This window comes from Salarias fasciatus, chromosome 15 (genome assembly GCF_902148845.1).
Source record: "Salarias fasciatus chromosome 15, fSalaFa1.1, whole genome shotgun sequence".
Taxonomy (NCBI): Eukaryota; Metazoa; Chordata; class Actinopteri; order Blenniiformes; family Blenniidae; genus Salarias; species Salarias fasciatus.
Window position 1 is genome coordinate 15978195 of NC_043759.1, and position 14115 is coordinate 15992309.

A 14115-nucleotide genomic window follows, 5' to 3' on the forward strand; every position below is an offset into this window, starting at 1 on the left:
TGTTGCTACCGCAGAGCCTCCCAGTATGGTAGTGGGCACCAGAGGAGAGCTGAACTCACAGCTTAGGAATGTGGCTAAACCCCAGAAAAACAAATCTGAAAACTGTCAGTCATAATCCTCACTTGTCACTAGAATATCAGTCTCCCAGCCCAAATCACTGTCCGGTGGAGGAATTCGGGAAATACTTGCAAAAAGAAGAAAAGGCTGTTTAAAAGTTGGATGAAGTTATTTTTTTCTTCTGCAAAATGAATAAAGATACTGAAAATAGGAGCTTGAAACAAAAATTGTGAAAGATACTCTGTCTCCATTATAGTTTGAGTAAATCTTTTGTTGCAAAAGCATACTAGATTCACATCATCCAACCCTGAAGATGCATTTTTTTCTTCTGAATGTATCTCAAATTCATCATTCTATTGCTGCTGTCTATTAAAGCTTCGCCTTTAAAAAGAAAAAAAGAGTGAAAAAGATCAAGTTTAAAGTGCACTCCAAGTGTCCCTCCTCACTCAGAGCACACACAGGCTGGAGCCAAAGCAACAAAGAGGAGAGTGGCTGCAGCCACCTGGCAGCCTGACAACAACAAGCCAGGAAAATACTACGTCCATTGAGAAACTCCCCACCTTATCTCACGTCCACCCTGGTGGGACGTTTCTCAAGGGGTTATTCGCGGGTATGAGTAAAGAGGAAAAACACGTTGGGAGGAATGAAACAACAACAAGTCTATCTCCACCCACCGACCACTACAGAGCCCACCCTCCGGAATTTACAAGCTTCGGCCCCTACCCCCAATCCATCCACCCCATCCACCCACCCGCCCCCTCCCAAAGGCCTGTTTTTGAAGATGCTTGTAGCGGAGGCCTCTGCAGCGGCCATAGAATTACTGTTTGGGTCACAGGATTGGATACCAGTGTCAGATGTTATCCACTCACTCATATCCTGACAGGAGCTTTCTGATTAGGGCGAGTCAGTGGGAATCACTGCAGCCAGCTCACTGGCGTGTGTGAGCAGACCACAAGGAAGAGGCTGGATTTAGGTGTGCCTGTTTTTCCAGGAGGCACCCTAAAAACAGTGAAGCGGAGGGGAGATTAGCAGAGATTCCCAGACACAAAACAGTCAAAGTGAGGTTATTTTTAAGTCTGTGAAAACCTCCCGTTTGTCAGATGTGAGACGTCAACATGTCAGGGTTTAGCATGAGAACAAAGAACACCTCCGAACACAATTCACTTCATGGTATTCCTTTGTAATAAACACTAACTTGTTTATCAAATCAGTTAAACTTTTATTTGAGTTCAAGATACTGGAAAAAGGTGTATTTCAACATTTTTTGGTCAATTTCTCTACAAAAAGTGCGGTCCATTTTTACATCACAATATCTAAGTGTTAAGATACAATCTAACTTTGTTTCTTTGCAGTGACAGTTTGTTTTATAAAACCTGGAGTTAAATTTCATTAAAATGATGATTGATTGATTTAAATGAACAAACAGAAAGAGATTGTACTTTTTTTTTGTTTTATTCACTTGCAATCACTTTTGTGAGAGAAATCTTAAAAACTAATTTTCTTATAAACTTTTGTAAAAAGATTACTAATGTAACTGCATTGAAAGAAACTGAATCAAAGTTTTTTTTTCTTTTAAATTGGTTGTTAGTTTTGAAACAGCTCCAGGTTTACCAATTATACTGTAGAAGAGTTGGTTTTTGCTTCTAATTAGATTTTGTATTTGTTATTACAGTGAGACACACATATAAAAACTAACATTTTGAATCTTTTTAATCTTTTTTTATCTTTCCAGAAACCTGATGATTGGAGATTAGTAACATGAATAGATGCAGTAACTTTTCACACTGTGAAGGAAACAGTTCAGACTGTGAAACAACAACTTCTACATGAAGTTTTTGCCAAATGTAAAAAAAAAAACTAATTTCATGTCAACTTTTGCTCAGACTAATGAAAAAACTTACTATTTTATATCAGTAAAGTTGATCAAAGATAAAAATTGAGTCACTTTTCATCTGTTAATAAGCATGAATGTAAAGAATTTCCAAAGAACTTTCATTTTACTATATACACTATATTTTCACTTCTCTTTTGTGTTCATTTAGCTTTTTAAAAATATTTCAGAAATAGTCAAAACAAAGGAGTAGTTCTTTTTAGTTCTTATGAATGAAAATTTTGAAGACATGTTTTCATCAGTTAATGTTAACAGTTGTGTGAATGAGAAAACTTCTCAGTTTTACTCTCAGAACTTGCTTTTGAATTTGCAAGATTAGAAAGTCCACATAAAGAAAAATAACTTTTCCAAGAACAATCAGACAATGCTTGTTTTCAGTTAATGATAGTTACTAAGAGTGTTTCATCGTGCAAGATGACAATAATCTGTGATAAACCAGAGCTAAAATCAGATATGACTGGTTAATAAAAGGGATTTCATGTTCTTTTTTCTAAAAAAAATCCAATATATATTTGATTTTGAAGATAGGATTGGTCTTAGTTACTTCTTGTATTTGATAGTTCCATAGTGTGTGCAGGCTCATTGGACTCAAAGCTATGAATGCCACATTTCAAATTAGATTTCCTAAATATAAAACCTTTCAAAAAGAAGTATTTGTCCGTTTCTGCCATACCACAAACCTGAACCCAAACTCTGTAACCATCAGATCTAACAAATAGACTGTTTTTATGCTATATAATATGTCCTAAATTCCCTTTTTTTTATCCCACAGACAAACACTGATTAATCCAAACTATAAATGAGAAAAGGTTTACAGAGATACAAATAAAAGCAGTAGATGTGAGCAGCTCTGGGAGCCTGCAGATTCCTGAGCTGTTTGAATACCAACTTTCTGAGCAGACTTTGCACTCTCTCACCCCAGCTAACCTCACCCAACCCCCACTACCCACCCTGTAGGCTCTCAGAGGAAATTTGCCTTTACCCTGTGTTTCTGTCAATGCAGTTCAAAGGGTTCATTGAGTCCGTCTCCCTTTTCTCTTTTCTTTTTTTTTTCTGTGTGAGGGGATTGTTTTTGTCGTTTACTTCATGCATTCCAGCTACCAATCTATCACTTTTTTTATAGATCCCTCAGACAGAAGTGTAAAAAAGTGCTGGAGAAGCATCCCCTCCTCTCCCCACAGTTATTTCTGGATGTTATGTGGATGGTAAATGTTTTAAAGCAGGACGAAATGATTTTTTTTTTTTTTTATCAAGTAAATAATTTGATATTGTAAACCTTTTTTTCTACTCCTTTGACTTTGAATTGAGAACCACTCAGACTTCCTCTGCAAGATAAGATAAATCAACTGTTCTTAGATTTTAATAACCAATTCCTCTAAAAATTTTTATATATTTCGTTTAGAAATATTTAGAGTCAACGAAAAATAAAACAATTTTTAGAAAAACTGGTATGTGTTCAGGGTTGCATACTTCACTGTTGGGGTTGTTAAAACCTTGGAGAACTTCTCACTCATTTTCTCGCTGTATTTAGGAAACAAACACAATAAACGCGTTTCTCTAAATTCGGATTTGATGTTTATGGAGGCGTGAGGCGCAGTTTGGGAAAAAAGGTCACTTATTTTGACTTTTTTTTTTCCTTCAAACAGTCAGTTTACTTTGTAAACCGCTTGAACCGTTCAGAAGCACACATTTCCTTCCTGGTGAGCAGCAGAAAGTTCACTGCTGAATGACGGGAGAGTCGGTCTGTCGCGGGTTTTCGGTGTTTTCTGGTAAAAACAGCTTCGCTCCGGTTTTTTTTTTTTTTTTTTTTTTTTTTTTGGGTAAACAGGCTGAAAATATGTGAATGAATCTGGTGACGTCACAGCGGGGGGAGGGGGAGGGGCGGCAGGAAGAGCGCCTCTGAAGCCGCTGCGCCAAAAACTGCGCACAAAGCCAACAAACACCATCAATACTATTAACTGCTCCGGTAATTTCGTTTTCGGTTTCTGCACAGAGTCGACCGGTCAGGACGCGTTCTAGAGTTTTTTTGTGTTTTTATATCTTTTTTTAATTTTTTAAAAATTCCTCATGCAAGTGTTGCCTCTTCAGAGATTGATGGAGTTTCCTTGGATATAAAGATATGAAGGTAATATCAGAAAATCTACAGAATAAGTTAAAGATTGTAAATAATGTGTGGGGGGTGGTGGTGACACATGTGGCGTTTATCAGTCTTTTTTTTTTGTTTTGCTTCTGATAAGGAACTACTTTTAAAGGAAGTTTTGTTTTATCCCAAATCCACTAAATGATAACTTTTCAATTTGCATTCACATGCATTATTCAGCCTCTAATCCATATTTGGTGTGTTTTTTTTTTCCGCTGAAAGAGGCGATCCATCATTTTGTCATGCTGTTGAACGTCGGTCATTTCAGGTCAATGAAAAGCAGGTTCTGCAGCTTGACTCCGGCTACCGAGCTGCAACCAAATACCGCGTTTAAGAAAACAACGACGAACATTTCATCGGACTCACCTGTGAGAGGCGAGGTGGACATCCTCCCTTCTCTCCCCCCCTCAATAAATGAAATGGCACCTGATATCAATCCCTTGGTTTTTCCCTTGAAAGCAGCCGGGAGTGGAGAGGAGCCTGCAGGACTTCAGCGCAGTTTAAATGACATATTTCAAGGCGCGCTGTAGATGGAAGCAAGTGACCGACTGGAATCAAAGAGATTTTCCATGGATGAATATTTTATAGTGACTCTGTAACACAAGCCGCGGCGACGTGACAGTCGGGCAGATTTGTCTTAAACGTGCTACAGTGAGCCGACAGATTGGTGTGGAGCCATGGCGCAGATCCTCTTCAGAAGGCTCCATGCTTCCTTCCACTTCCCAGCTCAGATGCGTTGATAGTCATCCTGTTTAATCTACAAGTCCAACAACCCACAAAACAGAAAAAAAATGAGAAATGTGAGCAATTTAGATCCAAAGCAAGTGGATTTTTTCCCCCTTCAGTGAGCTTGTAGAAAATGTGGAAACACGCCATTTAGAGAGATTCTGCATTGCTCCTCAAACCATGCGGCATCTGTGGCCTCCCCCACCTTTCTCTTGTTGATCAGGATCCATACCTCACATCCCCCACCCAGCCTGCTCTCCCTGCTCTCACTCAGCCACTCCTAACTCACCATTAAAACTATAGGATTTCTTTAGAGCCTGATCATGGACATTTCACTGCTTTCAACCGATACCTTTAAAAAGAAACCTTCATTTAGTCCCACAGTAGACTAAACCCAAACTTTGACAACAGACCTTATCTGATCTTCGCTCTCTCTGCCTTGTAGCCCCACAGAGGGACCCCAGTCAGCTGGTTCCAGATCAGTGATTGGGACCTGATTGCACCAGAGGACTGAAGAGGGAGGAGACATAAATAGCGCCATCCATCGGTTCAGAGGAAATCCAACAACTTCACAAGAGTGTCCAGAGTGGAAAGTAGAAACTATTGCATGTGGCCTCCAATTTATTTACTTGATAGATAGATAGATAGATAGATAGATAGATAGATAGATAGATAGATATAATATTAATTTGTTTATACATTCAAAATAAGTTATTCATTTATAGGCTATACAGATTTTATAGATTATTTTATATTAAAACATAAATAACCTGGGATACCTCTTTCTATTGCTCTCTCATGGTTTAAATTTGATTACCTTGTTATAGGTGGGAAATAAAAAGATTTAAGACACTTAATCCTAAGTTCAAAAAGTTGGTAAACATAATAAATCAGTTTAATGTCCATAGTTAGGGTTAGATTGTGAGAATCAAGTCGTTCTGATTCTTCCGCTGAATCAGATAGTTCCTCAGAGGAGGCAGGGCGGCGCAGGAACATTTCAGGAAGGTCACAGGTGTGCCGCCATTGGACGCTTTATACCGTCTTCAAACGCGTCGACCAATCAGAGACGAGGGCCCGCTCCACCCGCTTCACGAGACCCTCCAGAGACCCATGCAGACTATTTACACGCTTTTTAAACGTTCTAGATCAACCAAATGAGTTCATGTTCAGATCTATCTAATAAATTTACATTCTGATGCCTTTAAAAAAAAATTAGCTCTGAGGAAATGAGAATAATTATGACTTAGTAAAGTTTAAGGGCGGGTTTTGCTGGGCAGCTCAGCACCACCTGCAGGGGCAACGTCCCCCTCGGTGCGTGTGCGCGTACGTGCACACGCGCACAGCTCAAGCTGCTAATATAAATTAGCTGCAAGGTGATTGATTGCACTGAAAAGTCCATACTGGACAGTCTTGACACCCTCACTGTTTTCTAAGTAGGTGGTGCAGAGGAATCAAATACCTCACTGCATTCTATGTCATATGACAACTTTATAAAGTGATATGAAAACTAAATCCAAAAATTTGTCTCCTTACCAATAATTAGATTTGGAATAAAGGAGATGCAAAGATTTGTTTGGTTGTTTTTGCTTTTCAAATGCTCTACATGTGGATTTTTGTGCACATCAGGGTTTCTGTTGTCATGGTTGACTTGTTTGAAGCATGCATGATAAATTGGAGTTGAGATATTATTTGGTAAAATGTCTATGTGAGCTGAAAATCTGAAAATAGATAGACTAAGCTACCAATTGATGAGGTATGAAGTAACTTTATGAATACATTGTACTGAATTTGTTGAACTTTTCATCTATTCCTGCTCTAGTTTTCCCATGAGATGAGAAAACAGACATTGATGTGATCATAAAAGTGCATCTCTTTGGAAAGTTTTATATTTTGATTAATTTGTTGTTGTTAATCTTAACTTTTTATAAGATATTCACTGTGAAGATATTCACATTGAAATAAATCTGGTTACTAAGGACACTGGTATAACATTTTTTGTCTTTTGTTACCTTCTGATAACAGTACAGATGAGCACGTCTATTTTCACATATAATCAAAGACTTTTCTAAAGTATAAAACTGACAAACTTCACTGATTTTGTGGGATACCGTTTCCTTTGAAACGCTCTTCAGTCTTAGTAGCACATTCTACAAACTGTTCCACTGATGTGAATAAAAGGGTGAAGCTGGTTTTATGTGCAAGAAGCAACTGATCAAATCTGTTAGACTGTTTAACCGTTTCCCCATGTTGTGATGATCACAAGTCTATTTTCTCAATTTGGAAGAAATGTGAAAGAAAGTGCAGAAGTTTCTCTGTTGACCTGTCTCAGCAGTTGTCACTCTCATCAAACATCGTCTTTCATAGTCCCTGTTTAAACTTTGATTTTAATCAAAAAACCAAAAAGGGGGATGGAGAAATGTATGTGTATCTGACATCATGTGAACATCTCTAATACACCATCAAGGTAAAATTTCTGATAAACGTTTATTTTGCTCATTGTTGAGGCCTTCCTGTCTTTTCCCAGTTACCTTTATTCATTAAAGCTCAACTGTATATAAAACATAATCTAAATATGAGAAAATAAATACAGAAAATATGTCACTGTTGAACGAAAACTTGTTCTGTAAGTTATCTTGTGTCTTTACAAATGTAGTTGGGAAGTCATTTTAATTCATGACATGACATGCAATTCAATAGAACTTAAAGGTCAGATTTTTTTTTAAATTAATTTAAATGAAAATTATCCTCTGAATACCCACGTTTTCTTTTTACTCTTTGAGAATTAATTGTGCTCTGTAGAGAAGTTAGGATATGAAAAAAATCTGATCAAAAAGATGCTGAATTTAAGAAAAAACCTTTTCAGCATTCACTCTACTGTGCTGCATATCTTCCTGCCAGAAAAACACACACACTCATACACACACACACACACACACACACACACACACACACACACACACACACACACACACACACACAAAGAGGGGCATCAGAGAAGTTCTTGAACATGAAACCTGTATGTTAAGTAATCCACATGGGGCCCTGTGTCAGACCACCCTCATTTCTGCTCCTGCTCTGCACGTGTTGGGCCACTTTCAGCGCGACTGCCCCCTGGCGGACGACCGCGGAACAGCAGGGACTCTGTGTAAATACACAGTCATTGAGGTAAATCACATACAACGTTCATTAAAGCAAAAACAGGGAAATCTGATCTTGTGTTGTATTTTTTTTCCACTTGTAAACTCTCGGTCACTCGACAACTATATAAGTTCCAAGTCCTCTGGGTTGTTTTTTTCCCCCCAGTTCCTTCCCATTCTACGAAATTGTAGAGTGAAATTTATCATTATCTGGATTTTCACACACCTTTCAGCATTTCACTTCAGCACACCACAGCATACGTGAAATGAAATAAAGAAGATATGAATCCAAATCAAGGGAACACAGGAATTATTTGTGTTCTCCTTGACTGAGGGAGTTTACATGTATAATTGTTTGTCCCCCGTATTCATCAACCAAAAAGAACTATTTTCCTCTTTCACCTTCTCCCATTTGTCAAATTGTGACTTCTTTAACCTGTTGAATATCGAATTACGTTGAGTATAAATGTGTAAATAAAAGTGTGCGAAGGCGGATAGACCTTCCTGAGGCCAAGAGTACATATACATTGACAATCACAGGCGGAAGGGGTTGGGAGCATTGATGGGAAACATTTTATGACATTATCATCCTATCAGGGCACTTCCACTACTTCACACTTTGTCAAACTATTTCACAAAAAAAAACTGAGAAACAATCCACTGTTTAAAAAGTTGTTTATTGTCGTTGTGGCATTGTGTTTCGTTCCCTTTCGTAAGGTAAACAATCAGCACAAGTCAAGAGGTAGAAATCATCAGTCTGAAAATAACGGTGGGACTGACTTTTTTTTTTACACACATTCACACTCTCACACGTACACAAAACACTTTTTTTTTTTGCAAGTTTCTCCAGCGACCCGGTCCAGCTGTAGTGGATAATACTGTAATACCAGAATTGTAGGCGACCGCTGCGCTGTGTGCACAAACGAGAATAAATAAGATGAACGGAACTGGAAATCCTGGGACACGAGTTGTTGTTTTGTTTTCTCTAAATAAAACCATTTTCACCTCAAGACTTCGACGGCTGATTTGTTGTTTACTCCCACGATTCATTGCAGTCCGTGGCTTTACAGAGAACTACAAACATGGCCGAACTCCGACCACAGGCTCGCCACGCCGAGGGGTCAAAACAGCTCAGTATATTTAAAAGAAAAAACAAAAATGTTAAAAGTGGCTGTGAAATGATCAGTCAAACCACCCTGTAGTGTTGCTGCTGTGCAGAAAATATCACCAGCTGGAAGGAACTGTGTGAAGAGAGGAGAGGAGGATCAACGACCGTTCACACACGCGGCGGCGGCCGGCACATTATTTGACCCAGGAGATGTTGAGACAGCGGGCGATGAAGGCGTAGGTGTCGGCCACTTCCTGGATGACCTTGCTGGTGGGCTTCCCGGCGCCGTGCCCCGACTTGGTGTCCACCAGGATGAAGAGCGGGTTGGTCTGCTTGGCGCTGCGGCCCACGATGTGCTGCAGGGTGGCGATGTACTTGAGGGAGTGGAGGGGCACCACGCGGTCGTCGTGGTCCCCCGTCAGCAGGAGCACCGCCGGGTACTGGACCCCGTTGCCTTCTGGGATGCGGATGTTGTGGAGGGGGGAGTATCTGTCGGAGAGGAGAAATCAGTCTTCAGTAGCTTGAGGAGACGGAGACGTGAAGCGAGAGCCACTTCTTCACGAGGAGCACCTACTTGATGAGCCACTCGAACTGCTCCTTGTCCTCCGAGCAGCCGAAGTCCGTGGTCCAGGCGTGTCCGATGGTGAACTTGTGGAACTTCAGCATGTCCATGACGCCCACCTGAGCCACGGCGCAGCCAAACAGCTCGGGCCGCTGGTTCACGCAGGCCGCTGGGAGACGAGCGCACGGTCAGTATGCTGAAACCGAAAACCTGCTGTTGTTGTTGTTGTTTACGTACCGACGAGCAGGCCGCCGTTGGAGCCTCCGTTGATGGTGAGTTTGGAGGGAGACGTGTATCCCTCTTTGATGAGATACTCAGCGGCACACTGGAAGTCTGTGAAGCAGTTCTGCTTGTTGGCGAGCATGCCAGCTGGAGAGAGGAGCAGAGAGAGCTCAGACCACGAGCTGATGACGCATAGAAAACACTTGACACACCCTCGTTACTTTCAGTCCGAAAGAGTGTTTGAAGCCTCTCACCTTTGTGCCAAGTCTCCCCGTACTCCCCCCCTCCTCTGATGTTGGCCACGGCCAGGACTCCCCCCAGGTGCCGGACAAAGATGAGCCGGGAGACGCTGTAGCTCGGCGTGATGGAGATGTTGAAGCCGCCGTAGCCGTACAGAAACCCGGGATGGGAGCCGTCCAGCTTGATGCCCTTCTTGTGAACAATGAACATGGGAATCTGGGCGCCGTCTTTGGAGGGATAGAAGATCTGAGGGAAAAAAAAACAAACAGTGGGGTTGATGTAAAACCTCTGATTAGTTTTGAAAATCTAAAAATGACAGTCTGAAGGTACTGATCAACATGAAGCCAGACGGTTTGGAGAGGTGTTTGACTCTTTAGAACTTTTAACTTAACTTAAATTTTTAACTTTTATCTGAAGTTTATTAACAATATCAAAGGAAAATGATCCAGAGGGGAGAACTGACTGCACCCTCAGGTGTAATCACCTGTGTGGTTTGATAGTCGGAGGGGTTGAAGCCTTTCACTGTGACCTCTCTGAAGATGTGGGGCTGCAGCGGCTCCTTCGTCAGGTCACAATGGTAGATGATGGCTGGGTGGAGGAGAGAAAGACGACGTTTTACTGAATGCTTGTTTGAGTTCAAAGATAAAATATTGCTCAACAGGTAATGAAAGGTAGTGGAAAAAAGTTTACAGTGTAATTAGAGTGACAGGCTGCAAGTTTTGTTACCTGGGGATAGAAAAGAGGTGAAATAGTAGAAGATCTCAGAGTCCCGCTTTCGCCCTGTGAAGCCCACAATGGAGCCAACGTCGAGACTGAAGGTCCTGAGCTCCTCTCCTGAGCTCAGGCGGTACATCTTCAGCACGTTCTTCACGTCATGAAGGAAACACACAAACAGGTAGCTGGAGAAGGTGCAGGTGGCGAACACTGCGGGAACAACGCCACAAAGGAAAACACCAGGGTGAGGGAGTGGAAATTTGGATTTGGTGCAAGAATAACGACCTGAATATGTCAAAAGCAGAGATCCCAGGTGTTTCGACTGCTCACCAATAACATCCTTGTCATGCTGAGGGATGAGCTCCTTCCAGTTGCTCTGATCGGGGGAAGCAAAGTCGATGTTGATGAGTCTGTAACGCGGGGCGTCGAGATTCGTCTTGAAAGTGAAGAGGGTGCCCTCGTTGGTCACATACTCATACTCAGCGTCAAAGTTGTCGATTAACTTCACCCATGGTAAGAGTCCTAGAAATACATCAATGAGTACAAAATGCAAAAAAACAAAAGAAAAGAAAACCTCTTTTAAGCTGAAGAGGAATATTACTGTCCATGAGGACAGGTATCGTACCTGTAATGCCTCCAGGAGTGACCTTGAGGTCACAGTACCAGAGCCTGTTGACAGGATCGCAGCCTTCTCTGATGGACAGCAGCACGTAACGTCCATCATCTGATACCTGCAATGCACACACAATCAGACATCCTGAGCAAAATAACAGACGACACATGCACTCTGGTAAAGTTATCCAAATTCAGAACAAAAGAATAAGAAAGAAAACAAAATGCTTCAGGCATACCTCAGCCCCACTCATCCACTTGGGGTGGTCGGGAAACTCGGCACACAGGACGTCCTCAGACTGTGGAGTCCCCAAAACATGAAAATACAACTTCTGATAGAGGTTGGTGGAGGTCTCAGTGCCTGAAAGAAGCAACAGATTTTAACTGTCAACCTAATGGACGATAAAGTGGGAGAGCTGAGAGCTCTTTTTCCTTTTCTAAGGCTGCAGGTTTTCAGCCTTACCATCACTTTTGCCTTCCTGGTCGGGATAAGAGTTATAGAAAAGGCCCTTTCCATCGTGAGTCCAGGACATGCAGCTAAACTTGACTCGCTCCAGGCGGTCCTCCAAAGGTACGGCACCTTCCACACGCAGGAAGCGGATCTCCACCCAGTCGGAGCCACTGGCGCTGGTGCCATATGCCAGATACTCCCCGTCCTCAGAGAATGCATAGCCTTAAAGTGACACAGTCATATTTATCAATTAACGGGAAGGGTGTACGGCTAAAATTTTAACTGAAACAAGCAATGGTTGGTATTATGTACCTCGCAGTGCTACTGTCCCATCGTCAGAAAATGTGTTTGGATCTAAGAAGACTGTAGGCTCAGCATCCAGGCTCTCCTGCACATACATCACACTCTGGTTCTGCAGGCCTGTGTTGTAGAAGTGAAAGTACCTGCAAATAACAGGATGGAGGGGAAACACAAGGGTACAAAGGTTATTCAAACAAATGTGGTAAAATGATCAACCACGTCACTTTAAGCCAGCTGGAATGATCTATGCTGTTGCAATGTCACATTTCATGTCTGATGCAACTTTTGAAGTTCCCAATTTGCTCCTGAGCATTATAACATTTGTAATATGTTGGTAATTCCCCAAAAGCCTCATCATTTTGGTGGCTACAATTAAAACGGTATGCGAGACATAAAATTATGATCAGATTGTCTTTAAAGATTTATTTGCATCTCATCTCACCTGCTTCCCCTCTTGAAAGGACAGCTGTACTTGGGATAGTCATACAGTTCAGTCATGCGCTCCTTGAAGAGATCCCGCACTTCACAGCGCTCTAAAAATGGTAGCGTTAGCTGGTTCTGAGCAGTAACAAAGGCCTGGCAGGAAACAAACAAATACCAACACAGTTATTTGACACATTGACTTACATCATTTATGCCAGAAGATCCACTTTTTTTTAGAATTTTATGCTTTTTTAACAATAAAGCCATCCCAGAAAGTTCACATGGAGGTTCCAGATTTTACTCATCATCATCTAGAGCAGTGAGTAACCTGGATTTGCTGGAAGATCCCTTATAATATCAATAAAATGAGCCTCCTACAACCGGAGTGATCTGAGAGTACAAATGATGACATTGTCACAGTTTATGCAGAATGGAAAACAAAACAAGTGAAGTATGAGGCTCCGATTAAAAATGTTGATGTAAACTTCAGGAAAACACCTAAACATGGACATCTATCTAATCTAGCCCAAAACAACCAAGCAACAGATTCAGGACACATGTTGCCAGTGTTTACCTGTGTCTTCTCGCTGTCCGGATCCTCCAGCCAGCTGTAGGGATCCGGCACTTTGTTACCGTGATAGTCATCGAGCTGCAAACAGTCATGACAGTTATTATCAAGATGTGAAGCATCTGAAATGTGTGGCAGCAGCAAAAACACACTTCACTTCATTTAGCTGTTAAATCCAATCTGAGCAGCACAGTCCACTCAAACAGCACCGGAAACGACAGCTGAGATTATTAACCAGATCGCTTCACTCATTTGTCAACACGGCATGGACTGTTTGATGCGGCTAAGCTAACTAGCGAGCTAACAAAGCAAACGCTCGTTTTAATGAATGGTGAAGCGTCCCGGCTCATTAGCAGGCTAGGCTAGGTAGCACGCTCACTTACAACCGCCTCGTCGCGGTAAGCCTGCGGGTACTGAAAGGACATTCTGGCGGTCAGGGTTCGTGAACTGCGCAGCGAGAGGATTTGAGTGAAGGAGCGAAGCAGCGGGCTTGAAAAGAGTCTGTGAATCCTGTAAATCATCAACTTGAAGCAGTGAAGGGGGATGAAGCAGCGGCAGAGGAAGGAACTGCTCACAAAGAGAGTCACAGACCGCTGTCCAGGTGCCGGCGGAATCTCACACTGCCCCCTGCTGGACAAACACGAGAAGACAAGTGTGGAGGCTGTACAGCATGATCGAGCACGGAGGTTATTTCATCGCGCACCTTTCTTTCCTTTAAAAGATTCAAATGTTTTGATTAAATTCAAAATGTGTGATTCTCTTCTTTGCATACAGCACATGCAAGTAATGTTATTCTACACGACATTTTGCACTCTGAGGATTTTATTTTAAAGAAAAATTATATTGGGCATAAATACTAAGAAAAAAAAACAGTGGAGCACACCTCCTCAGATCCTCAGACCATATTTTAGACTATAAGAGATGTGAGTAAGTCATTTTCCAAAAGGCCACAGGAAAAATTTGC

The 14115-nt window shown here is 41.6% G+C and overlaps 1 protein-coding gene across 1 annotated transcript; it reads right to left on the reverse strand.

Annotated features, from left to right (window-relative positions):
* Positions 1–8612: 8612 nt before the first annotated feature.
* Positions 8613–13721, reverse strand: prep (prolyl endopeptidase). Its single transcript, XM_030110571.1, has 14 exons — positions 13535–13721; positions 13158–13232; positions 12603–12736; positions 12173–12303; positions 11873–12082; positions 11649–11770; positions 11423–11528; positions 11128–11319; positions 10810–11007; positions 10568–10671; positions 10098–10329; positions 9859–9990; positions 9634–9790; positions 8613–9548 (listed from the first exon to the last, which is right to left on the reverse strand). Exons 1-14 carry the CDS (start codon positions 13670–13672, stop codon positions 9254–9256), a joined length of 2226 nt encoding a protein of 741 aa, XP_029966431.1. The 5' UTR covers positions 13673–13721; the 3' UTR covers positions 8613–9253.
* Between the last annotated feature and the right edge of the window lie 394 nt (positions 13722–14115).